This window comes from Canis lupus, chromosome 17 (assembly GCF_048164855.1).
Source record: "Canis lupus baileyi chromosome 17, mCanLup2.hap1, whole genome shotgun sequence".
NCBI classification, from domain to species: Eukaryota; Metazoa; Chordata; class Mammalia; order Carnivora; family Canidae; genus Canis; species Canis lupus.
In genome coordinates, this window is record NC_132854.1 from 55,536,691 (window position 1) to 55,562,952 (window position 26,262).

Below are 26,262 nucleotides of genomic sequence, written 5' to 3' on the forward strand. Positions count from 1 at the left end.
AGGATCCAGTCTTGCATCGGGCTCCCTGCATGGAGCCTGCTTCTCCCTCTGCCTGTGTCTCTGCCTCTCTCTCTCTCTCTTTGTGTATCTCTCATGAATTAAAAAAAAAAAAAAAGCATTGTGCACATCTCTGTTTCATCCCACCGTGGGTCTTAGCAGCTCAGACGCAGGCCCGTAGCCACACCCACTCGGAGGGGCCCGTGCGGCCCGCGCGAGGAGGTTTGTCCCGACCGGCGCCCCGTTCCGCCAGGCGCGGCGCAGGCGCACTTCCGGCCTCGCGGCGGCGCGTCTCTCTTTCCGGGGATTCCCTTCGGCCGGGCGGGCGGGCGTCTCCGGCCGCGGCACCTCCAGCTCGGCGCTCCCTTGCGCGGTCCAGCCCCCGGGGCCGCTGCTCCGGCCGCTCGGCCTCCCCCGGCAGTAGTCGACCCATGGCCGAGCGAGGGGAGCTCGATCTGACCGGCGCGAAGCAGAACACCGGAGTGTGGCTGGTGAAGGTAAGTTCGCGCGGCCCGGCTGGCGCGGCTCCTCGTGTGAGGAGGTGGAGAGACTGCAGAGCGGCGCTGTCCGGGAGCCGCGGGAAGTTCCCTGCGGCCGTGTCGCCGCAGCTACAGAGGCAGGAGGCGTCGTGCGAACTAGCTGGCAGACGAGGAACTTGGTTGGGGCGGCGGGGGGGGGGGGGGGGGGCGGGGAAGGCCAGACCCGCCGGGACGGGATCCCCTGGGGCCCTGCGTCCCCGGCCGCGGGGGTGGGTGGGTCTTCCTCACCTGAGGCTCAGCACCTTCTGCAGCCGCGAGTCCGTAGGGAGAAGCGGGACCCCTGCCACCCTGTACGACTCTCCCTCGGCCTGGAAGACAGAACCAGTCCCTGTGCGCCCGCCGACCTGTCCTTTCAGGGTGGGGGCCCTTATTAGGGGGGGTCTCAGGAGAGCTGAGGGCTCTGAGCTCACGGAGAGGCTATCGAGCTGGAGCGCCTTTACACTGTGGGTTTTTTTTTTTTTAAGGTAAAGACAGCACATTATTCATTCATTCATTCATTCATTCATTCACTCGAGACACAGGCAGAAGGACAAGCAGGCTCCACGCAGGGAGCCCGACGTGGGACTCGATCCGGGGACCCCTGGGTCATGCCCTGGGCTGAAGGCAGGTGCCAAACCACTGAGCCACCCAAGGGCCGCCCCAGGACAGCAGTCTTGGTTATAGTCCTGAGTGAGCGCTGTTATTTGTGCTTTACTTGTTTTTTTTTTTTTTTAAGATTTTATTTATTTATTCATGAGAATACACAGAGAGGAGAGAGACAGAGGCACAGACACAGGCAGAGGGAGAAGCAGGCTCCATGCAGGGAGCCCGAAGTGGGACTCGATCCCAGGACTCCAGTGTCATGCCCTGGGCTGAAGGGAGACACTCAGCCACTGAGCCACCCAGGCGTCCTGGTAGATGTCACAGTTTTTACCCTGTCAGGGAGCGAAACCACTGAGCCACTCAGGGATTCCCCCCCCCCCCACCTTTTTTTTTTCTTTAAACTTTTATCACATGGCTAAGTTCTCAACAATTAAATCTGAGGGGCAGGGGTGCTTCCCATCCACCTCTCTAAAAAAAGCTCCCTTAGGATCAGTTGCTAGCATGTCAAACCTGTATTATACTTTTCAAAGCACTTGTGGGATCTCCAGGTGGCTCAGCGGTTTGGCGTCTCCCTTCAGCCCAGGGCTTGATCCTGGAGACCTGGGATCGAGTCCCGTGTTGGGTTCCCTGCGTGGAGCCTGCTTCTCCCACTACGTGAGTCTCTGCCTCTCTCTCTCTCTCTCTGTGTGTGTCTGTCATGAATAAATAAATAAAAATCTTAAAAGTGTTATTATATTTTTCAAAGCACTTGTTAGAGTCTAAGGATTGTGTGTTCATGTGTTTGATGCTGGTTACTTCCATCTTTCTAGTGTGGGTGCACTCACATTCTATGAAAATGGGATCCTTGCTTGTCCCAGCCAGAATTGCAATTGACTCCGGGTTATTGCTCAACAGCTATGGAATGAATGAGTGAGTGAATGAATGAGTGGTCTCTTATTTATTGTTCTTCAACTCCAGCTTTAGTCTCTGGCGCTCCTTTGACTTCTCAGAGCTTTATCAGTATGACCTAAAGGGCTGGAGTAAGTTTCTCCTAGTGCCTTTCTCTTGCATGCCAAATGGAGGAGAATCATTGAGGAGATCTCCCTTGCAGGTTGAAAGAGCTTGAAAAGACGGTGGAACTTGAGACAGTGCGTTAGTTCTTGAAGCACAATAAATGCTCAGAAAATCTTGTTTGCGTTACACAATTTGGATGGGTGGACAGAAAGGTATTAGCATAGTGTATTATGGAGAGTAGAACAGAAAGCCAGGACTGAAAATGCATATTAACATGTGTCCTTGGGAAAAAAAGGAGATTATTATGCTTAGAGCAGAGGATTTGTGTAAAAAAAGTTTGGGACTGTATACTCCTATTATCCTATTGTGAAATTGGGATGTCTTTAGTCTGCAAGAAGTGAGGAGCCTTTTGGAAGGTTTTGAGAAAGGCAAGGATGCAAATAGTTCAAGGGAGGGAAAAAAAGCTTGAGAGGAAGCTAACCAGAGTCAAAATTAGAAAATTATCACAGCATCATAGGTATGTGATAATGAAGTCTGGGGAGTTAGGGAAACATTTTCAGTAAAAGTTGTTGGGATTTGGTTACGGACCAAATAAATGAGAATGTGAAAGAATAGAATGAATCTAAAATGAGATGAAGATAAAATATTTTAGTGTTCTCTCATGTATGGGTATTTGAATACATTTTATCTCTTTAAATTTTTTAAAAACATATTTTATTTATTTGACAGAGCACATGTGCACAAGCAGGGGGAGGGAGAGGGCTCCCCTGCTTAGCGGGGAGCCTGACCTGATCTGAAGGCAGACACTGACTCAACTACCCAGGCGCGTCTCCATTTAATCTCTTTAAAAAGAACTCAAGCCAATGATTTGTTCTTGTCTGTAAAGGTAGTTGTTAGACTATTTTCTGTTTACAGTATCACTGTTTCTTCTTATCAGCTTGGTATATAGTATATCTTTTTCTAATCTTATGTATTAAAAAAATAACAGGCTGGCAGATAGATCTTCCCAGGGTGTGAAAGGACTTTCTTGCTAGTTCGTGTCCTTCGACAAATTTATCTCTGACAGATGACAAGAGTTGCTAGCGAACACTTTCTGCTCTAAAGTCCACTCGTGTTCTTTATTTAAACTTTTGTTTCTGCTCCATTGAAGAAGACCCAGTAGACAGTGAAGTTTGATTCGCATAGCTGTCAGATAACTTGAACTTGTTTCATTTGCACCGGGCTTAGTATCCAGTGTGATTTTCAGGCTCATGCTTGACCATTCTTGGATTTTCATCTCTGGATTATAGGAATAAATTCTAGGACTGCATCACATTATAATGGTCAATTTCATCTTTTGGCTTTCTTTGCGTAATACTAAAATATACTGCTTAGAAAGTGTGTCTTTGTTCTTATCCATTCAGAATTTGTGACTAGAATTACATACTGACTTCAGCTCTCTTCTCTAGATGTTCACAGGAGTTCTGTTCTTTGAGGATCATTTGCTGCAAAACCTGTAAATTTCTTTCTAGAGTGTTTCCAAGTTTATGGGCCATCTTGTATATGTTTTATTAATTCCACCACTAGAAAGGTATAAAACAAGAGAAATACAGGAAGGTATAATATACATATAAGATCTCAGAGTTTTGAGCAGGAAAATAGTTGTTTTTCTGGCTGGAGCAGGGAAGACTTCATGGAGAAGGTGACATTTAAGAAGAGCCTATGGAGTTGACTAGTTAGGAGAAAACTTCCCAGCAGGACTGAGAAGAACTAGAGTGTGTTCAGGAAAAAGTAAATATAGTAGAAGATTGTGTCCCAGAATATCCAGTACCAGTACTGTTCTGGCTTTATGAAATACCATTTCTGGGGTTTTGAATACCACAAATCTACAAGAGATTGATGATTCAAACAAGTTTTTTGTTTTGTTTTGTTTTGTTTTTTAAGGATTCTATTTATTCATGAGAGACACAGAGAGGCAGAGACACAGGCAGAGGGAGAAGCAGGCTCCACGCAGGGAGCCTGACATGGGACTCGATCTTGGGTCTTCAGGATCACGCCCTGGGCTGAAGGCGGTGCTAACCCCCTGAGCCACCACGGCTGCCCTCAAACAAGTTTTGATAGGTAATAGATATGATTGGATTTTTATTTTTTTTAATTTTTTTTAAATTTGTTTATGATAGTCACACAGAGAGAGAGCGAGAGAGAGAGAGAGAGGCAGAGACATAGGCAGAGGGAGAAGCAGGCTCCATGCACCGGGAACCCGATGTGGGATTCGATCCTGGGTCTCCAGGATCGCACCCTGGGCCAAAGGTAGGCGCCAAACCGCTGCGCCACCCAAGGATCCTGATATGATTGGATTTAATGTTACATAGATGTCACAGTTTTTTTTTTTAATTTAATTTATTTATTCATGAGAGACACAAAGAGAGGCAGAGACATAGGCAGAGGGGGAAGCAGGCTCCCTGAGAGGAGCCTGATGTGAGACTCGATCCTGTGACTCTGGGATCACGACCTGAGCTGAAGGCAGACACTCAGCCGCTGAGCCACCCAAGCATCCTGATAGATGTCACAGGTCAGGAGGGACAGGAGAAAAACGAACTTAGCTTTCATATGTACCAAGTATTATTTTTTTTAATGTACCAAGTATTTTATACAAAGCAAGCCTATGAATTAGATACTAAGTATCTGTGTTTTTCAGATGATGAAATGGAGGCTTAGGTTATCTTACCAAGTATGGAACAATGTTTCAAATTTGGGTCTATTTGGCTACACAGCTCACCTCAAGAATAGGAAGTAGGAAAGAGTTTAGGGCTCTTTCATGGGTTTTCTCCCTGGGGAATAGAGGTGAGGTGAGGACTCCTTTTCTTCCTTTCCTTCCTTTCTTTTGGAGATAGCACAAGTGGGAGGGAGGGGCAAAAGGAGAGGGAGAAACAGATTCCCCACTGAGCAAGGAGCCTGATGGGGGGCTCAGCTCCAGGACCCCGAGATTATGACCTGAGCTGAAGGCAAACAACCCAAGGGCTCCTGGGGACTTCATTTCTCTGACCTTGGGTCTTGTAAGTTCCACATGGTGATATTTAAGAAAACGTGGGAGTAAAAGCTGCATGTCACAGATTGGGCTTCCTCAGAAGCTAATTCTGAGATGATTAGGTTTACCAGGGAGCTCTTGGGATCATCACCTGTGGAAGGAAGAAGACAAACAGAATTGGTTAGAGGGTATGATGCAGTGTCAAGGAAAGCTGAGGATGATTCCACAGGGAGTCCTCCAGGTGTCTTGATTTGGGGTGAGGTATACCCTGTGTTGACCAATTACCACATGTGGTTTGTCCTGGGAAAAATATGTGATCTTGGTCAGAGGGCGGTGCTGAAGAGGGGCTCACAGCTAGGGGCTGTGGCCATACTCCCAGCAGCTGGGAGAGTAAGGCCTTCAGTCCTAAAGGGGGGAGATGAGTGTCACATTACAGTGTCCATTACAGTGCCCTTAATGTGCTTGTATTTTGGGGGAAACAGGGTTTGGAGACTAGTAGTTGGGGAACTAGATACTTGCTGAAGCAAAGTTGGCAGAGAAACTCCGGGGAATAGTGTCTGTACATACCACCTTAGCACCTGGGCTTCCGAGTCATAGTTGACCTGCCTGCCATGAGCAAACGGGTGAGCAGGTTGATTCATCCCACAAGCTTTTAGTGATTGCTGGTCACCACGCCAGGCTCTGAGTATATTAGGGTGAGCCGAAACATGGCCTGTGCTCTGTGAGCTAGGATATATGGCCTACTGCGGGAGACAGACATCCGCCTGATAGTAGTCCTGATGAAAGCAGTTACAGACAGATATGGATACTGGAGCCAGAATACTGTTCTGTGAGTGTGGATAATAAAGAAACGTGCCCAGACCTCTAGTCTTGAGGTCAAGGGACATTTCCCTGGAAGTAATGCCTAAGTGTGTCATTTTCTGTTACTGTCTTGGGAAATCAGAAAACATCCCATGTTGTACCTATTATCTTGTTTCCACCTGATTTTCTTTCTTTCTTTCTTTCTTTTTAAATTTTTATTTATTTATGATAGTCACAGAGAGAGAGAGAGAGGCAGAGACATAGGCAGAGGGAGAAGCAGGCTCCATGCACCGGGAGCCTGATGTGGGATTCGATCCCGGGTCTCCAGGATCGCGCCCTGGGCCAAAGGCAGGCGCCAAACCGCTGCGCCACCCAGGGATCCCCCCACCTGATTTTCTTAATGAATGTGGAGACAGTCGAAACAACACATATCACACAAGTGACGTGTTGACAGTGTTTTGGGAAGATTTACTAAGAGTAGAATTCAGGTGTTCTTATTTTAAAAAGCTGATTATGTGAGATATCTTTTTTTTTTTTTTTTATGTGAGATCTTAATTGGCTTGACTGTAGTAACCATTTCACTTTGTATATCAGATCATCGTGTGTTGTATACCTTAAATATATATAATTTTATTTAAAAGTAAAAGAATGTTTTAATGAAAAATATCAGGCATTCAAAATAAAGTGTTTTGGAGGCTTGGGACCATATATACTATTAGTTTTTCTTCCTCATCTCCCCTTTTTCAGACTTCATGCTAATGGGCTGGAACTTCTGGGAAGCTCATTTCCTTTTATTTATTCATTTATATTTTTTATTTTTTAAAAGATTTTATTTATTTATTCATGAGAGACACAGAGAGAGAGGCAGAGACACAGGCAGAGGGAGAAGCAGGCTCCATACAGGGAGCCCGATGTGGGACTCGATCCCGGGTCTCTAGGATCATGCCCTGGGCTGAAGGCAGCACTAAACCGCTGAGCCACCCAGGCTGCTTGGAAGCTCATTTCCATAAGTGTTTGGTATGGAGAGATATACGTATAGGATTGACATACTATCGGGATCCCTGGGTGGCGCAGCGGTTTGGCGCCTGCCTTTGGCCCAGGGCGCGATCCTGGAGACCCGGGATCGAGTCCCACATCAGGCTCCCGGTGCATGGAGCCTGCTTCTCCCTCTGCCTGTGTCTCTGCCTCTCTCTCTCTCTCTGTATGACTATCATAAATAAATAATAAAAAAATTAAAAAAAAAAAGGATTGACATACTGTCCTCAATGTATTCAGTTTTTCATTGAAAGAGTATAGCATTTTGGCAACCTTTTGGATTAAATAAGCTGGTAGGCTTCCCTGGGAACTTACGATTTTTTAAAAAAGATTTTATTTATTCATGAGAGACACAGAGAGGGAGGCAGAGACATAGGCAGAGGGAGATGCAGGCTCCCTGCAAGGAACCCGATGTGGGACTCAATCCCAGACCCCCAGGATCACGCCCTGAGCCGAAGACAGACGCTCAACCACTGAGCCACCCAGGCATCCCACGATTTTGATGATAATGATGATAATGCAGTATGAGTTCCAGACTTCTTTTTATGAACTAACTTCTGGAGCATAATCTTTTTTTTTTTTTTTTTTTTTTTTTTTTGAGCATAATCTTTTTTGTAAGTTGTCCGTTGCTCGTATCAGGTACAACTTATTGTAGTGAATTTGATTCTTCAATTTGTTTTAGTGTACGATATAGCCTTCACTTAGAACTTCTAGTTGTTTGATGGCTAAAATTGTAGTCACCAGCAGTTTGATCAGAGACTTCTGACCTGGTTAATGTAGTGAAGAAGTGTGGTCTCCTCAAGAGTTCCAGCGCTCCAAAATATTCTTGTCTCTCCTCTATCTTAATAGCACCTCAAGGAACCAGCAGTAAGTGGACAAAGACAGATTGGAAAATGATACTCTCCACTCTTGGCATTTTCTTCCTTCCCCCTTATTTTAAGATGGATCGCTGAATAAGGTTTCTCTCTGAGAATGCACTGAGGTTTATTAAAATTCTGCATCCTAGATTTATCCCAATAATGCCATTGTTATTACATTAACATTAGCTAATGTTTCTTTGTATCCAATCATTAAAATAACTGCTGCTGCTATGTGCCAGGCTATTTTAGATGCTAGGAATATGACAGTAAACAAAACAGACAAAATATCTGCCTCTTGCAGATTACGTTCTAATGGGGAAGGAGAATAGACAGTAAACGAAACATAGCCCATGATAAGTGCTATGAAGAAAAATGAATAAGTAAAATGTATAGTAAGTACCTGGGGGTGCCATTTTAAATAGGGTGGGGAAAGGATGCCTGGGTGGCTCGGTGGTTGAATGTCTGCCTTCAGCTCAGGGTGTGATCCTGGAGTCCCAGGATCAAGTCCCACATCAAGCTCCCTGCAGGGAACCTGCTTCTCCCTCTGCCTGTTGTCTCTGCCTCTCTCTGTGTCTCTCATGAATACATAAATAAAATCTTAAAAAAAAAAAAAAAAGATACAATGGGGAAGTGGATGCCTGGGTGGCTCAGTGGTTGAGTGTCTGCCTTTGGCTCAGGTTGTGATCCAGGGTCCTGGCATCAAGTCCCACATCAGGCTCTCCATGGGGAGCCTATTTCTCCTGCCTGTTTTTCTGCCTCTGTGTGTGTCTCATGAATAAATAAACGAAATCTTAAAAAAAAAAAAGGGGGGGGGGGCGAGGAAGGCCTCACTGATACCAGGTAGTCTGTGACCAATTTTAGTATTGATATAGACTACTAGTATTTTAGTATTCGGCAGTATTTAGTCTGCCGAAGGGAGCACAGTGGTCTGTGATCAGAGACCTAAAGGATAATATGGGGTCATGCCCTCCAGATAGATGGGGCAAAGAGTATTCCAGACAGAAGTAGCACCAATTTAAAGGCCCTGGAATATGAGTTGCTGGCAATGTTCACAGACCAGTGTGGTTAGAGTCAAGTGAGTGAGAGAAAGTAGTAGGAGATGAGGCCATGGGGAGGCAGGGGGCTGAAACATATAAGACATTATAGGATTTTTTTTTTACTCTTGAGTGAAATGGGGAGCCAGTAGCCCTAGAGCAGTAGCATGGCATGGTAATTATGGAGCTACACTACCTAGGTTAGAATCCTGGCTTCACCACTAGTAATTGTGAGACCTTGGGCAAATAATAACTTTTTGGTTTCATTTTTTTATCTGCAAAAATGGGATAATAATAAGGGTGCCTGGGTGGCTCAGTCAGTTGGGCATCTGGCTCTTGGTTTTGGCTCAGGTCATGATCTCCTGGTTGTGGGATCCAGCCCTGCCTCGGGCTCTTTGTATAGTGTGGAGTCTGCTTCAGATTCTGTCTCCCTCTCCCTCACCTTCTCTTTCTCTCAAATAAATCATTTAAAAATTGGGATAATAATAGAGTTGTTATGAGGATTAAGTAAACTAACATTTATAAAGTGATTAGAAAAGTACCTGGGTTATAGTAAGTAGTAAGTAGATGTCTATTAAATAAATTGAAATACTTTGAGCAGAATGGTATCATCTGATCATCATCACCTCATATTTTAAAATGAGGACTCTGGCTGCTGTATTGAGAATCAACTAGTTGTGGACAAGAGCAGAAGCTAGGAAATCCAGAGGCTATTACGATTCTACAAAAGATGATGGTGGCTTAGACTAAGATGGTAACCCTGGAATTGGTGAGAAGGGGCTAGAATCCTGATAAAATTTTATGTTGTCCACAGGAAATGTCAGTTAGTTGGATGTGGAATGTGAGATAAAAGTAGCTACTCAGGATAACTGCACAAAGTTTTGGACTGAGTACCTGGAAGAATGGAGTGACTTTACTCAGATATGGAAAATTGCAGGACGAGCAGGTTATGAGGGAGAAATTAGAGTTCTGATATGGATATTTTAAATTTGAAATGTCCACTGAATATACACTTGAGAGCTTGAGTCACAATTGGATATATAAGTTGGAACTTGAGGGGAGAGCTTGAGTAGGCAGTTGGATATATTGGTTGGAACTTGAGGGTAGAGCCTGGACTTGCTCTGAATTTGGAGTTATTATAAAGATGGTATTTAAAGTCATGAGACTGGATGAGATTACATAAGATTGAGTGCAGGTAGAGAAGAGGTCTGAGGACTGAAACCAGAACCCTCTAAAGGTGAGAGGTCGGGAAGATGAGAATCTAGATATGTGGGGACCAAAAAGGAGAGTCCAGAGAAGTATAAGGAAAATCAGGAGAGATTGTGGTGACTTGAAGCCAAGTGAAGAAATTGTTTGAAGAAGGAGAAAATAATTAGTTCTCAGATATTATTGATAGGTATGGAAGATGAGGACTATACATTGACTTGGCAATGGGGAGATATTCGGTAACTAGGGTCATCACTTTCAGTGGAGTGGTTGAGAGGAAGGCCTGTCTAGAGTAAAACAAAAAAGCAGAGGAGAGACAACTCTTTTAAAGCGCTCTGCTGAAAAGAGAGGTGGAGAAATGGGACAACATGTGGAAAGAATTATAGACTCTGCTCTTATTTGGTGTGTGACCTTGAGCAAATTTGCTCATTTCCCTGTGCTTCACTTTCCTCATTTGCAAAATGGAGGAAGTAACAGGAATGTGTGAAGATTAAGTGGATAATACATTTAAAACATTTAGAAAAGTGTTTGTCACTCAATGTATTAGTTATCAGTTGCTATATTACCACAGACTTAGAAGCTTAAAACAACATACATTTATTTCATGGTTTCTGTGGATCAGAAGTCCTGGCATGGCTTAATCGGGTCTCCTGCCTCAGAGTCTCTCACGGGTTACAATCAAGGTGTCAGCCTGGGCTGAGTTCTCATCTGAAATCATGACTGGGGAAGGATGGTTTCCAAGCATCTGTGGGAAGTTCCTCGGTGTTATTGGACTAGATTTCCTAGCTGCCTGCTGACTGGAGCCTGTCCTTAGTTTCTTGCCACCTGGGCCTCCCCAACAGCTTACTTCATCAGAGTGTACAGACTGAAAAAATGAGACAAGCAAGATAGAAGTCATTGTCTTATGTAACCTAATCACAGAATTAATATGCCATGTAGAGAAAAAGGAACCCTCTTGCACTGTTAGTGGGAATGCAAACTGGTGCAGCAGGGGAACTGGTGGGGGTTCCTCAAAAAATTTGAAATAGAAGTACCCTCTGATCCAGCAATCACACTACTGGATATTTACCCAAACAATGCATAAAGACTAATTTAGAGGGATGCATGTACCTCTGTGTATATAGCAGTATTATTTATAATAACTAAGATATGGAAGCAGCCCAAGTGTCCCATCAGTTGAATGGATAAAGAAGTAGTGATACACACGTGTGGGCGCAACACACACACACACACACACACACACACACACACACACACACAGAGGAATATTATTCATCCATGAAAAAGTATAAAGTCTTGGCATTTGCAATGACACGGATGGAGCTAGAGAGTGTTATGCTAAGTGAAATAAGCCAGAGAAAGGCAAATACTGTATATCAGTCATATGTGGAATTGAAAAAAGCAAAACAAATGAGCAAAGTGGGGGGAAGAGAGAGACAAATCAAGAAACACTCTCAACTATAGAGAACAAACTGATGGTTACCAGAGGGGTGGTGAGTGGGGGGATGGGTGAAATAGGTGATGGGGATTAAGGAGTGCACTTGTGATGAGGACTGGGTACTGAAAATGAAAACTTAAAAAAAAAAAGAAAAGAAAATTGGGTGTCTGGCCGGCTCACTTGGTAGAGCATGTGACTTTTTTCTTTCTTTTTGAGCATGTGACTCTTGATCTCAGTCATGAATTCAAGCCCCATGTTGGATGTGGAACCCACTTTAAAAAAAAGACATGGATCCATTTTTGTAGTAAAAAAAATATAAATAAATAAAAGAATCCTAGCCAAAGGGGAAGAGGGTAACATCCCATCACCTTTGCTATGTTGTACTGATGAGAAACAAGGTCCAGGTCCTCTTTTCCCTCAAGGAGAGGCAATCACGCAAGGGTGTGAATATCAAGAATTGAGGATCATTTGGTTCCATCTTAAGAGTGTTCCTGCCATGTGTAATAACCACTCTAGTGTTAGCAGTCATCATTCTGTTGGGGGAATGATTTTTGTTGTTGTTGTTGTTGTTGTTTTTGTTGGGGGAATGATTAAGTAGAGAAGAGGAGAGAGGAGAAAAACAGTAGAATTGAAGGAAAGATATTCTTGATTAGACAGCAGGGTAAGAAATTCTGTGCACACTGGAGGGATTGGCCAGTGTTCATCTACTGTTTTAGAGAGGAAGGCAAAAGGTCTCAGCTGTGACAACATTGGTAGCTGTAAATGTTCTCTTTCCCCAGTTGGAAGATAAGTCAGGTTATCAGCACAGAAGGAGAAAGGAGGGAGAGGTGCTGTGGGGTTGAGAAGAGAACTTGTGTCTCAGCTGTAGCGGGAGGGGGGATTGACTAGGGAGGTGGAGTTCAAGTGCCAAGCATCTTGAAGGGCTTAACTTAATGTTAGTAGCCTATATTTCAAGTGAGACTACTTAGCATCACTGTGAATTTTTCCCCAGCTTCTCAGGTGCAGTGAAGAAGTGACACTATCAAACTAATTAATTAAGTAGCAGTAGAGATTGGCTTTAATCAGGGTTAAGGTCCTGCCAGGCCAGCATGATGGAGGTAGGGGAAGGGAATGATTGTGATGATGGACTGTTAAGGTCGGACATGGGCAGCTAGGGAACAGTGTAAAGATGTTTGTGTCAGTAATCTGGAGGGATAGAAGAACTGTTGGAGTTGAAGTATTGAGGAGAGAGCCAGGAAGTTAGTGGCTAGTGTGATTGCTTGCTTGAAATACGGATTATGGAAGGGATACCATTACTGACAGGGAGAAAGTCTTATGGCATCTATATATGGAGAAGACTCATTTGAACCATAACTTGGAATATGTTGAAGAAAAGACACCATCTCATATGGGTTTTATTAGGGAGTATGGCTAATGTTCAGTAAGTTTTGTTGTAAAGAATATATGCAATTGAAGAAATAACCATTAGACTCTTCTTTTGACCCTCTCATTCCTGACTTTTTACTATATCTAAACAGCAATGCAGGTTGTTTGATAGTTAAACACTTCTTTTTGTAAATGAAATCTTAGTAAATAGAATTTTTCTTTTCTTTTCTTTTCAGTTTTGGAAGCTCTGACTCAGTTCTAAATTCATATTCATGTTACCATTCCAAGATTACTGGGGGAAATAGTAGTGACACCTGACACTCATGGAGTACTTGCTTATGTGAGGTGTTATGCTTCATGCTTTTTATGTGGTATCTCTTTCCTCACAATAGGCTAACTTTGAAGGTGTGTGCTGATTCCACAGTTCAGACTGCCTCTTAGATAGTAGTGATTCAGCATATGTTCTCTTAACCTTTTTGGGAATTAAACCCTTCTGATTGTATATATCTAGTTACTGCCTGGGTTTGAATCCTGACTCCATTATTTACAAATTTTATAGCCTTGGTTAAATTATGCAATGCCTTGGTATCCTAGATTCATAATCTGTAAAATGAGGGTAATTAACAGTATCTACCTCATAGAGATATGAAGATTAAATGTATAAATATATGGAAACTGCTTACAACAGTGTCAGGAAACTAGTATTATATAAATGTTAGCTATGCTATTTCAGCAGATCCTTTATTATTGGTCAGAGTTATAGTCTTACAATAAAATTTGACTTTTGAAATCATCTTAAAGTTGGTATATCTTTAAATAAATATGTTAAGAGTATTATTGCTCCCGAGAAACATTTTTCTGGTAGCCTTTCTTATGTTTAAACTTTCATTGGATTTATTTGGGAACATAAGTTAACACTTTGTTTTGTTATGATATTTTACTAGTGTTAGTGCTTTGTCACCAGCTTCATTGACTTTAAGCTCTTTGAAATTTTAAATGATCCCTTATGGTGTAAAACATAAATTAAGAGCATAATACCTAATGATCAGTTACTGTAGGCAGAAAGTAAAATGGAAGCAGTGTATCCTTTTATGTTTAAGAAGTTTGTTAGCAGGACACCTAGGTGGCTCTGTGATTGAGCATCTGCCTTTGGCTCAAGGTTGTGATTCCCGCAGGGAAGCCTGCTTCTCCCTCTGCCTATGTCCCTTCCTCTCTGTGTCTCTCATGAATAAATAAAATCTTAAAAAAAAAATAAAAGTTTGTTAGCATCTAAAACATAGTCTTGGGATCCCTGGGTGGCGCAGCGGTTTGGCGCCTGCCTTTGGCCCAGGGCGCGATCCTGGAGACCCGGGATCGAGTCCCACATCAGGCTCCCAGTGCATGGAGCCTGCTTCTCCCTCTGCCTGTGTCTCTGCCTCTCTCTCTCTCTGTGACTATCATAAATAAATAAATTAAAAATAAAAATCTTTAAAAAAAAAAAATAAAAAATAAAACATAGTCTTATTAGTGTTTTGTTTATTTTTTAGGTTCCTAAATATTTGTCACAACAATGGGCTAAAGCCCCTGGAAGAGGTGAAGTTGGGAAACTGCGGATTGCCAAGTAAGTTATTTGTATATTTTGGACATTTAAAAAGCTGTTTTTTGAAATTTTTATGTGCTTTAAAATGTAGTAACAGTTCTTTTTCAGATAGAGAATATACCTGGAAAATGAGAAGTAATGAGCATATCAAGACTTGTTAAGAGATGGTTAGGTGTGCTGTAAGGAGATATATGTGCACACCACATATTTGTGCACACACGTATAGATATGCATGCACAGACACACGCACACATACACCCCCCTCCCCCAGTGACAGGTATAAGTATAAAGTTATATTTTGTTTTTGTTTTTTTAAAGATTTTATTTATTTACTCATAGAGACAGAGAGAGAGAGAGGCAGAGGGAGAAGCAGGCTCCATGCAGAGGCAGAGGGAGAAGCAGGCTCCATGCAGAGAGCCTGACGTGGGACTCGATCCAGGGTCTCCAGGATCACGCCCTGGGCTGCAGGTGGTGCTAAACCGCTGTGCCACCGGGGCTACCCCTATAAAGTCATATTTATTGGTAAAACTTGTTGGCAGTGAAGCAGAAGAGTATGTAGTTCCCTCATCCCTCCATCGTCTCCACATCATCTGAGGAGGTATGCTGGATTGGGCATAAATGGATGCACCCCATTAAGTGCTTCAGTAGAAAGATTTTGCCATTGTGCCACCATATTTGTCTATAGAGGCATTGGAAAAGCCTAGGGAACACCTGGTAAGCAATGTAATGGTGTAGTTTCTTGGTTGAAGAAATGGCCTTGTTAGAAAGAGAAGCCTCTAAAGTTCAGTTGGTATCAGCCAGAGGCCTTGCATTCCATTCTGTCCATTCATTCTTAACCCAACTCTGATCAGATTTTCAGCTCACAACTCAATTGAAATAGTTCTACTCTGTCATTGGTGTCTTCTTATCAGTTAGCTTTTGCTTCATAACAAATCACCCAAAAATTTAGTGGCTTAGAAAGAAAAGCATTTTATTTGCTTATTTTTCTGTGGGGCAGTTCTGTTTGGGGCTGACCTGGTTGGTCTTTCTGGCTAGAACAGCCACACTCAGGTGTCTAGTAGTTGGCTTGCAATCAGTTGGGGTGGTGGTCATGTGTGTTTCATCTCTAGCATGTTCATTCAGATGATGGTAGAAAGTTCCCAGTAGCAAAAGAGAGGGAAGTCCCAGTGCACAAGCGCTTAGCAAACCTGTGTTTTCATCATGTGTGCTAAAGTCCTACTGAGGGTGCATCTCACATAACCAGATTCAAGTGGGGAGCAATAGGCTCCGCTCTTGGTGGGAGTCACTGCAAAGGATTTGTAGTCCTTTTTTGCAGTCTAACACATCTATATCCCTAAATCTGAGTCATCTACCAGCCTTCCTAATTGTCCTTCAACAGAATTTGACATAGTGAACATTCTTATCCTTAAACTCTTTTTTTTTTTTTTTCATTTCGTTTCTGGGACACCACTCTCTTGATTGGCTTCCCTAGCAGACTGTTCCTTTTCAGTCTGTTGCTGGCTCTTTCTCATCTTCTCAGTCTCTACGTGTTATTTGACCCCAGGGTTTTCTTTCTAGTTCTTTTTCGTTCTTTTTATTACTTTGTTCTGACATATCTTTTAACTCTTCATTTTGTTTGAACAAGATATTGATTGGAAACAGGAATGCTTTTATATCCAAAGTCCTAAAGTTAGGTAGGGACAAGTAATATCTTATTTTCCTCAAGAAATGACTTTTAGGTTAATAGAGGAACCAGGCTTGAATTCAGGCATTTGAATGGTAAGAAAACTCCAGTAGCTTTCCATTCCAGCTCTGTCACTTACTACCAGTGAGACTTTGTATAGGTCACTTAATCTTCTGAGTTTAGTTTATCCCTAGAGTTGCCTGTTTTGCACACCTTTTTTATGAATCCAGTGAGATAATATGGAAATGGTTGTCATTTGTTTGCATATTAACTTTATAAAATGAACCTATTTCTGGAAAGTTGTAGATAAATCACATTTTTTTGTGAGTTGTCATACTTTTATATAAAATGGAAGGAAAAAGAAATGGATACATTGCATACTTTTAATTGAAATCTGTGCTTTAAAAAAAAAGAAATCTGTGCTCTTTTTTATTTTTCAACATGGAATTATTCGTAGTGCAGATAATTACCTACCTTTTCTGTTGTGGACTACAGAATTTCTTATAATTGGTTTTACTGAGAATGGAGGCCACTATCAAGATAAAATCTCAGCACTGTATGTCACTGAAGAAAGGCAGACTACAGGAAAAAATGCATTTAAGTGGCGAACCGTGTAGTTTTATGTAGTAACTAGACTAGATCTCCAGACCTGGGTTCTAGTCCTAAGTGGCTCTTGGTAGTTGTCTGGCATTAGGCCTTAGCTTAATAAATATAAATACAGCATGCTAAATAAGCAGCAGTGGGTGTGCCACATTTTTCTTTATTATCCTTTGCTGGGTAGAAAATTTCAAGCTCTTTTTCTTCCTTAGAGAAGCAGATGGTTTACACAGTTCCATCTAATATTAGGTGGCTACCCTCCCCCCCCCACCCAGGCTTGCCTGAACAGTCCTAGTTTACATATTTTCCCAGTGCGATTATTGCTGGTGTCCCCTCTTTTGCTGTCTAGAGTATCCTGGTCTTGACAATATGCTGTTTGCACTTGATGTTATCACGTGTGCATGCATTTTTTATCTTAAATAAAACATCTAGCAGATTTTCTACTTAACATGATACATTATCAGTCTTGTCTTATAGGTCTAGATTCTTTTAATGATGAGAACAGATTTGTAGTAAGTAGTGCCCTAAAATAGCTATGGAAATGCTTAAAAACAGCTGTTCCATAGTAGGTCTCCTGGCTGGCTATCTTGTTTGTGCTATTAATTCACTTTGTCTTTCTTTCTTTCTTTCTTTCTTTTCTTTCTTTTCTTTCTTTTCTTTCTTTTCTTTCTTTTCTTTCTTTTCTCTTTTTTCTTCTCTTTCCTTCTTTTCAGTAATCGCTATACTCAACGTGGGGCTTGAACTCACCAACCCCAAGATCAAGAGTTGCGAGTTCTTCTGACTGAGCCAGCCAGGTGCCCCAGTTTTCATTCCTTTTGCTGAATTACTAAATTCACTATTAAGCAACTGTAGGATGATGAGGAATGTCTTCTCAGTGCATGTGATGAGGTTATCGGGATCTTAGTTGATTTCAAGCTAAATATGAGTCCTCAGGGTTATGTGGCTATAAACAAAAGAGCCATTAATAGATGTTTGTTGTTTAGAATGAAGTGGGATGCCAATCCCACTCTTTTCTTTGCCAGTTAGTGTATGGTGCAGACATTATGTTCAGTTCTTAGTGCTATACTTACAGACATGGACAAATAAGTTCCTTTAGTAGAGCGAGGCTAATATAATGAGAATACTAAAAAAACTCAATGTCCAAGAGGAATATTTGAAGGTACTCTGGCTGTTGAGAGATGATTTAAGGCATACCAGGTGAAACCATCTTCAAATATTTTTAAGGCTAGGAGATACATAATCAACTATTGATTCTTAGAGGCAGATTAGCTGGTTTATGGATTATCTGTATGGTAAAATATATACATATTTATATATATATTACCTATATATATTTTTTTTGGGGGGGGGGAGTAAAACATGAAAACAACTTAGGTTTCAAAAAGCCAGTGTGGCATACTGGTTATGAGTATGGACTCAGGAGTCATTCAGCTCTGGTCTTGTCCAGACCTTATCACTTACTAGCTGTGTGATTTTAGGTAAATTGCTTACTTTCTCTGTTTCCTCATCTATTAAAGAGGTGGTATTAATAACTCGTGGGTTTAATGGATGTAAAATTGTCAGTAGTGTTGACCTACTGTCATGCCACATACTATACAATATAGACCATTGGCCCTACATAGTGTCTGATGTGGTATGGGGATGGGCCTCCCTTCCCTGGCTCATCTTCTAAAGATAGGCTGCAGCAACTTCCTGTGCAGTGAGCCAGAAGCTAGAGGATCTATGTGGTGTGATTGTTCATCCTGTAGAGACAGGCTGTGGAGTTAGGAGGAATTGGGAGAGGCAGAAGGGGAGGAGAAAACATGCAGCTGGGAGTGCAGCTCTCCCTAAATTTGGTTCTGTTTGCACCTGAAAAAAGGAGAGTCTAGCCTGTTTTAACAGCTGGTAACATTTGGGCCATTTTTCTTAGGTGGTTTATGTGATGTTTCTAAACCATCGTACTTAGGTTATTTTTATCCCTTTGGACATCTGATGTGTACCGCATTTTAGTTAGCTTATAGCTTTGCTTTAGGTTGTTTAAGTTTTTGGTTGTTTTTACACCAACCTCACCTAGGTTGTTTAAGTTTTAATACTAACCTTCTAGGGCACCGGCATTGCTCAGTTAGTTAAGCATGTCTTTGGCTTAAGTCATGATATCAGAGTCCTGGATTTAAGTCCCCACATGGGGCTCCCTGCTCAGTGGGGAGTCTGCTTCTCCCTCTTCCTCTGCCCCTCCCCCTGCTCATGCCCCCCCTAAATAAATAAAATCTTAAAAAGCAAAACCAAAAACAAAATAGCCTTCTTTCTATATCACCACCCTGCCTTAGACAACTTCAGTTTATGAAATGCTTTATATATGCTGTATTTTGCTGACAATCATGTAGTCAACTAGAAAGGCTCTCCCGAGAGACTTCAGTTTCTAGCTTTATGGGACACCTGGGTGGCTCAGCAGTTGAATGTCTGCCTTCAGCTCAGGGGGTGATCCTGGAAGTCCCGGGAGTTTTTTTTTTTTTTTTTTTTTAAATCTGTAAAAAAGGGATCCCTGGGTGGCGCCACGGTTTGGCGCCTGCCTTTGGCCCAGGGCGCGATCCTGGAGACCCGGGATCGAATCCCACGTTGGGCTCCCGGTGCATGGAGCCTGCTTCTCCCTCTGCCTGTGTCTCTGCGCCTCTCTCTCTCTCTCTGTGACTATCATAAATAAATAAAATTAAAAAAAATATTAAAAAAAATATGTAAAAAATTTTTTCTAGCTTTATTTCTAAACATACGTAACATTCAAGGTCATAAAAAATATGCAAACAAAAAATGAGATAAAATTTTTATGTTATAAAATTGACTAAATTGGGGATCCCTGGGTGGCGCAGCGGTTTGGTACCTGCCTTTGGCCCAGGGCGCGATCCTGGAGACCCGGGATCAAGTCCCACGTCGGGCTCCCGGTGCATGGAGCCTGCTTCTCCCTCTGCCTGTGTCTCTGTCTCTCTCTCTCTCTCTCTGTGACTATTATAAAAAAATAAAAATTAAAAAATTAAAAAATTAAAAAAATTTTAAATTGACTAAATTTAGAGCAGTCTTACACTATTGGGTTTATTTTATTTATTTAGGCTGGGTACAGTATACTTTTTTGTTTTAATATTTTATTTATTTATTCATGAGAGACACAGAGAAAGAGAGAGAGAGAAAAGCAGAGACACAGGTAGAAGGAGAAGCAGGCTCCATGCAGGGAGCCAATGTGGGACTCAATCCCGGGTCGCCAGGATCATGCCCTGGGCCAAAGGCAGGCGCTAAACCACTGAGTCACTCAGGGATCCCCTATGGTATACTTCATTGATGATACATGACAGGGTAGGGTTCCCTAAACCCCTCCCCTTCCTCAGGGGGTCTGGGATGGAAACTGGAAGTCAGGAGATCCTCAGTGTGTTGGGGGATAAGTTGAGGCAGGGACTCCCCAGTGGCTGAGGACCTCTCTTTTCCTCTTGGTCCTGCTAGGGGTGGTGGTCCAGGAGATTATTACTCCTTGGAGGCCATGTGGTCCACCACCTGGTTGATATAGCTAAATTCACTATCATACCAGGAAATGAGCTTGACACAGTGATCATTGAGGGTAATGCCAGCCCTGGCACTGGCATCAAAGGTGAAAGAATGGGTGTCACTGTTAAAGTTGTAGGAGACAACCTGTTCTCAGTGTACCCCAGGATGCCCTTGAGGAGGCCCTCTGATACCTGCTTCACCAACTTCTTGATGTCATCGTATTTGGCAGCTTTCTCCAGGTGGCAGGTCAGATCCATGACTGACACAGGGGTGGGGACATAGAAGGCCATGCCAATGGGCTTCCCGTTCAGCTCAGGGATGACTTTGCCTGCAGCTTTGGCAGCACCAGTGAAAGCAAGGATGATGTTCTGGGCAGCCCCTTGGCCGTCACGCCACAGCTTCCCAGAGGGGTCATCCACGGTCTTCTGGGTGACGGTGATGGCATGGACAGTGGTCATGAGTCCCTCCATGATGCTGAAGTTGTCATGGATGGCCTTGGCTAGAGGAGCCAAGTAGTTGGTGGTACAGGGGGCATTGCTGATCATCTTGAGGGAGTTGTCATACTTCTCGTGGTTCACATCCGTCACAAACATGGGGGCATCAGCAGAAGGAGAAGAAATGATGACTACTTGGCCTCATCCTTCAAGTGAATTCCAGCCTTCTCCATGGTGGTGAAGACCCCAGTGGACTCTACAACATACTCAGCACAAGCATTACCCCATTTTATGTTGGTGGGGTCTTGCTCCTCCTGGAAGATGGAGATGGACTTCCCACTGATGACAAGATTCCTGTTCTCAGCCTTGACTGTGCCATGGATTTTGCTGTGGGTGGAATCCTACTGGAACATGTACTGCGTGTAGTTGAAGTCAATGAAGGGGTCATTGATGGTGACAGTATCCACTTTGGCAGAGTTAAAAATAGCTGTGGTGACGAGGCGCCCGATACGGCCAAATTCGTCCACTCTGACCTTCACCATCGTGTCTCAGGGATGCGGGTGACACTGCACCAGAAGATGTGGCTGTCTGCTGAAGGGGGAGGAGCAGAGAACTGCTATTGAATTTAAATCAGTGCAAACTTTCTGAAGACCAGCCTGGCAACATATATATGTGTACATACATATACATCTATGACGCACTCGCATGTACTCACACATACATTACTACTCAGAAAAAAGTGGAATAATAATCCCACTGTTTTCTCTGCCAATTTGCTGGCAATGCAGTTTGTTCAGTTCTTGGTGCTGCCCTTTTAGAAAGACACAGAAAACACTTCCAGTAGAGTGGGACTGGGATGATGAGAAGGCTCAAAATATTAATAACATGTTCATGCTCTTGACCCAGCATCTTCATAGAACTTATCTCGTGGAAGTAGTAAGTTAGTGATGCAAATATTGAGGATATTCATTTCAGCATTGTTATAGAGAAAAATTAGCAATATTCTCAAATCCTTAGGGATTAGTGAAATAACGACATATTTGGAATTATTGAATACTTTTTTTATTTTAAAATATTTTAATGTATCTATTTATTTGAGGGAGAGAGGGCGCACAAGCAGGGGGTAGCAGAGGGAGAGGGAGAAGCAGCCTCCTCACTGACCAGGGAGCCCGAGTGGGTCTCCATCCCAGGAGCCCAAGATCATGACCTGAGCCAAAGACAGACACTTAACCAAGTGAGCTACTCAGGCGTCCTGATACTTTTATTTTAGAACAGTTTCAACCCTGGTGTGATTCCGTCCTGCGTGGCTGTCCCATGGAACAGTAGTCGTGTATCTCTGTCTGCCTTCTCTCCCACCTAAGTGTGTGTCACCACCCCATGGAAGATTCGATGGACATGGACATGAGCCCCCCTGCAGCCCCAGACTATCTTTTTGGTTGTGAACTAAAGGCTGACAAAGATTACCACTTTAAGGTGGATAGTGATGAAAATGAGCACCAATTATCTTTAAGAATGGTCAGTTTGGGTGCAAAGGATGAATTGCACATTGTTGAAGCAGAGGCAATGACTTAGGAAGGCAGTCCAATTAAAGTCACACTGCCAACTTTGAAAATGTCAGCTGACAGTGTCCTTTGGGGGCTTTGAAATAACACCATCTGTGGTCTTTCGGTTGAAATGTGGCTCCGGGCCTGTGCATATTAGTGGACAGCACTTAGTAGCTGTGGAGGAAGATGCAGAGTCAGAAGATGAAGAAGAAGAGGATGTGAAACTTCTTAGTATATCTGGAAAGCGTTCTGCCCCTGGAAGTGTTAGAAAAAAGTAAAACTTGCTGCTGATGAAGATGTTGATGAAGATGATGATGATGATTCTGATGATGAGGAAACTGAAGAAAAGGCTCCAGTAAAGAAATCTATACGAGATACTCCAGCCAAAAATGCACAAAAAATCAAACCAGCATGGAAAAGACTCAAAACCATCAACACCAAGATCAAAAGGTCAAGAATCTTTCAAAGAACAGGAAAAGACTCCCAAAACACTGAAAGGACCTAGTTCTGTAGAAGACATTAAAGGAAAAATGGAAGCAAGTATAGAAAAAGGTGGTTCTCTTCCAAAGTGGAAGCCACGTTCATCAATTATGTGAAGAATTGCTTCCGGATGACTGACCGAGAGGCTATTCAAGATCTCTGGCAGTGGAGGAAGTCTCTTTAAGAAAATAGTTTAAAGAGTTTGTTAAAATTTTCCATCTTATTTCATTTCTGTAACAGTTGATATCTGGCTGTCCTTTTTATAATGCAGAGTGAGAACTTTCCTTACCGTGTCTGATAAATGTTGTCCAGGTTCCATTGCCAAGAATGTGTTGTCCAAAATGCCTGTTTAGTTTTTAAAGATGGAACTCCACACTTTGCTTGGTTTTAAGTATGTATGGAATCTTTATGATAGGACATAGTAGTAGTGGTGGTCAGACAAATGGAAATGGTGGGGAGACAAAAATATTCATGTGAAATAAACTCAGTATTTTAATAAAGTAAAAAAAAAGATTAAAAAATAAAACAGTTTCAACCTACAGAAGGTTAGAACAATATAAAGGACTTTTTTTTTTTTTAACTACAAAAAGGATATTTTCCTTTTTCTTTTTTTTTTTAAGATTTTATTTATTTATTCATGAGTGACAGAGAGAGAGAGAGAGAGAGAGAGGTAGAGACATAGGCAGAAGGAGAAGCAGGCTCCATGCAGGGAGCCTGATGTGGGACTCGATCCTGGGTCTCCAGGATCACGCCCCGGGCTGAAGGCAGGTGCTAAACTGCTGAGCCATCCAGGGATCTCCGAAAAAGGATATTTTCCTACATAATCACAGCACACCCCTCCAAGTCAGTGGATTAACATCAAATACTACTACCTAATCTTTAGACTTTATTCAGAGTTTGCCATTTGTCTCCATAGTGTTTTTTAGCAAAAGGATCCAGTCCATAATCTTGAATTGTGTTCTGATGTCAGGTCTCTAAGTTTCCTTAAATCTAGAACATTTAGAAGTCTTTCTTTGAATTGTATACTCTATAGGTATCAACACTCCATTATTTTGTAAAATTTGAGTTTGATATTTCTTCATGATTAGATAGGAGTCAGGCATCTTTGGCAAGAATATCAATGAAGGTGAAGCTGGGTTCTAGCAAGGTTTGCATGTTTTCATTTTGTCCTAATACTGGTAGTGGTAACTTTGATCACTTGATTAAGGAGAGTCTTCTATGCTTTTTCACTGTAAATTACTCTTTTCCCCTTAGTAATAAGTATTCTCTTAGGTTGTACTTTGAGACTATGTAAATATTCCATTTCTCACATTATGTATCTATGTTGGTATGAATTCACGTATTCCAATTTTAGTTAATGGGTCACAATTTGTTATTATTTATTCTGATGTTCAAATTGGACTCTCCTCCTAAGATGGTTCCCATGCCCCCTTTTTTCTTTATTGTAGTAAAAAATACATATAAAATTTACCACCTTAACCCTTTCTTCAGTGTACATACAGTTCAGTAGTCTAAGTCCTGTAGCCTTCTGACATGTCTTGATCATTCTTTGAGCGCTTACTTTTTGTCAGAGAAAAATGGTTTAGACTCATCTTGTTTCTGTCTAAGTCTGAAGTCAGGCATTTTTCCGTAGAGTCCTAGTTCTTTCTAGAGGAGAATGATATTTAGAAACTAAGATCTGGATACCACAAGTGCTCATTGCTGCTCCCAGACCCTTTTAGGGGACAGAATTAGGGAGTATATGCACATATACACCTTTAAATACACCTTTAAATTATGTTAATTTGTATATTTATATATGTTGGAAATAATGAACTTAAACCAATATCTAATTCTAGTTCAATATCACTGAATGTTTCCAGTTTTCTCCCTTTTCATGTTTGTACCTCTTTTCTGAAAATGAACCTGGTTCCTGTTATATTTAATATATATTCACTTATTTGTTTAGACCTTTGTTCTTATTTGTTTAGAAACCCTTTTTTCCCCACCAGTGTATGAATGCCCTCCTCACCTGGCTTGGGCTATAACATCCCCCATTAAGCTGCTACCTTTGTAGGCCTCCACAGGGATGCTCTCCTCAGCACTGTCATCCCCTCCTATCCTCATAGGCATGCCTACTTCCCCCTCCAGGACTCAGACAACATGTCTTAGGTTTTCTTCCCATGTGGAAGTCCTGACCCTGCTAGGTTCTGACACACTACTTGTTGAGCCATTCCTTTGTGGGGATGCTCTCCTTATCCTCCTTAATCTCCTGGGCTCTGACACTAGGCTGCCCCTTCTGCCCTAGATACTTGCTTTCCATCCCATTTGGGCTAGGCTTACCCTTCTCAATTCAGTCTGCAGATACGTACTTTGCTTGGCTTCATCTAATGGTTTTTGAGGTGAATTGTTCAAGAATGGGATATATGGGGGCACCTGGGTGGCTCAATGGTTAAGCAACTGCTTTTGGCTCCTGTTGTGATCCCAGGATCCTGGAATTGAGAGTCCTGCATCAGTCTCCCTGCAGGGAGCCTGCTTCTCTCTCTGCCTGTGTCTCTGCCTCTCTTTCTGTGTCTCTCATGAATAAATAAATAAATAAACCTTAAAAAAAAAAATACGGGGGGCAGGGTGGCAATGTATGATTAGGAATTAAAAACAAGACAAAACTCAAAAACCCAGGGATTCCTAGGCTGGCTCAGTTGGAAGAATATGTGACTCTTGATCTTCAGGTTCGTGAGTTTGAGCCCCACGTTGGGTATAGAGATTACTTAAATAAGTAAAACTTGAAAAAAAAAAATAGGGACGCCTAAGGGGTTCAGTGGTTAAGCGCCTGCCTTCAGCCCAGGGCGTGATCCTGGAGTCCTGGGATCAAGTCCCACATCAGGCTCCCTGCATGGAGCCTGCTTCTCTTTCTGCCTATGTCTCTGCCTCTCTCATTCTGTGTCTCTCATGAATAAATAAATAAAATCTATTAAAAAAAAGAAACTTAAAAAAAATAATGAGGGCACGTGAAGATAGCCCTAGGTATTATATGCAACTAATGAATCTGAATTCTACCTCTGAAACTAATAATACAGTATATGTTAATTAAATTGAATTTAAATAAATTTTTAAAATCCTGGAGCACAGTTAGAGACTTGGTATTATTTGGTTGATTTTCTTACTTAGGAAAAAGGTGTTTTATTGGCGATTAGTGATAAGTCTCCTCCCATTGGTGTCAAATCTAAGAAATATTCAAAAATAACAAAAAGGAAAGACAAATGATTTTTTAAAAAAGGTTTTTGTTTATTTGAGAGAGACAGAGACAGAGAGAACATGGAGGAGGGGAGCAGAGGGAGAGGGAGAAGCAGGCCCCTTGCTGAGCAAAGAGCCCATTGTGGGGCTTGATCCCAGAACTCTGGGGATCATGAGCTGAGCTGAAGGCAGACTTCACTGGGCCAGCCAGGCACCCTGACAAATGACTAGTTTTTAGAAAGACAAGAGGAATGAGGCTGGAGTCTAAAGAAATAGCTGCGGGGTATTGAGAAATGGACAGAGTAATGAAGGAGAAACTAATTCACAATGTTATGAAGCATTCAGTGAAAGGATGGGATACATGTTTGCTTCATTTATTTCTGAAGAT

At 42.3% G+C, this 26,262-nt stretch overlaps 1 protein-coding gene and 1 pseudogene across 1 annotated transcript in view; both read left to right on the plus strand.

Moving 5' to 3' along the window:
* Positions 1–258: 258 nt before the first annotated feature.
* Positions 259–26,262, plus strand: part of GTF2F2 (general transcription factor IIF subunit 2) — a 147,446-nt gene continuing 121,442 nt past the window's right edge. Inside the window, exons 1-2 of the mRNA XM_072783018.1 lie at positions 259–494; positions 14,384–14,457. Coding sequence (XP_072639119.1) covers positions 429–494; positions 14,384–14,457 — 140 coding nt within the window. The 5' untranslated portion in view covers positions 259–428. The remainder of the gene's footprint in view (positions 495–14,383; positions 14,458–26,262) is intronic.
* On the plus strand, positions 22,000–22,982 carry LOC140608140 (nucleophosmin pseudogene; annotated as a pseudogene).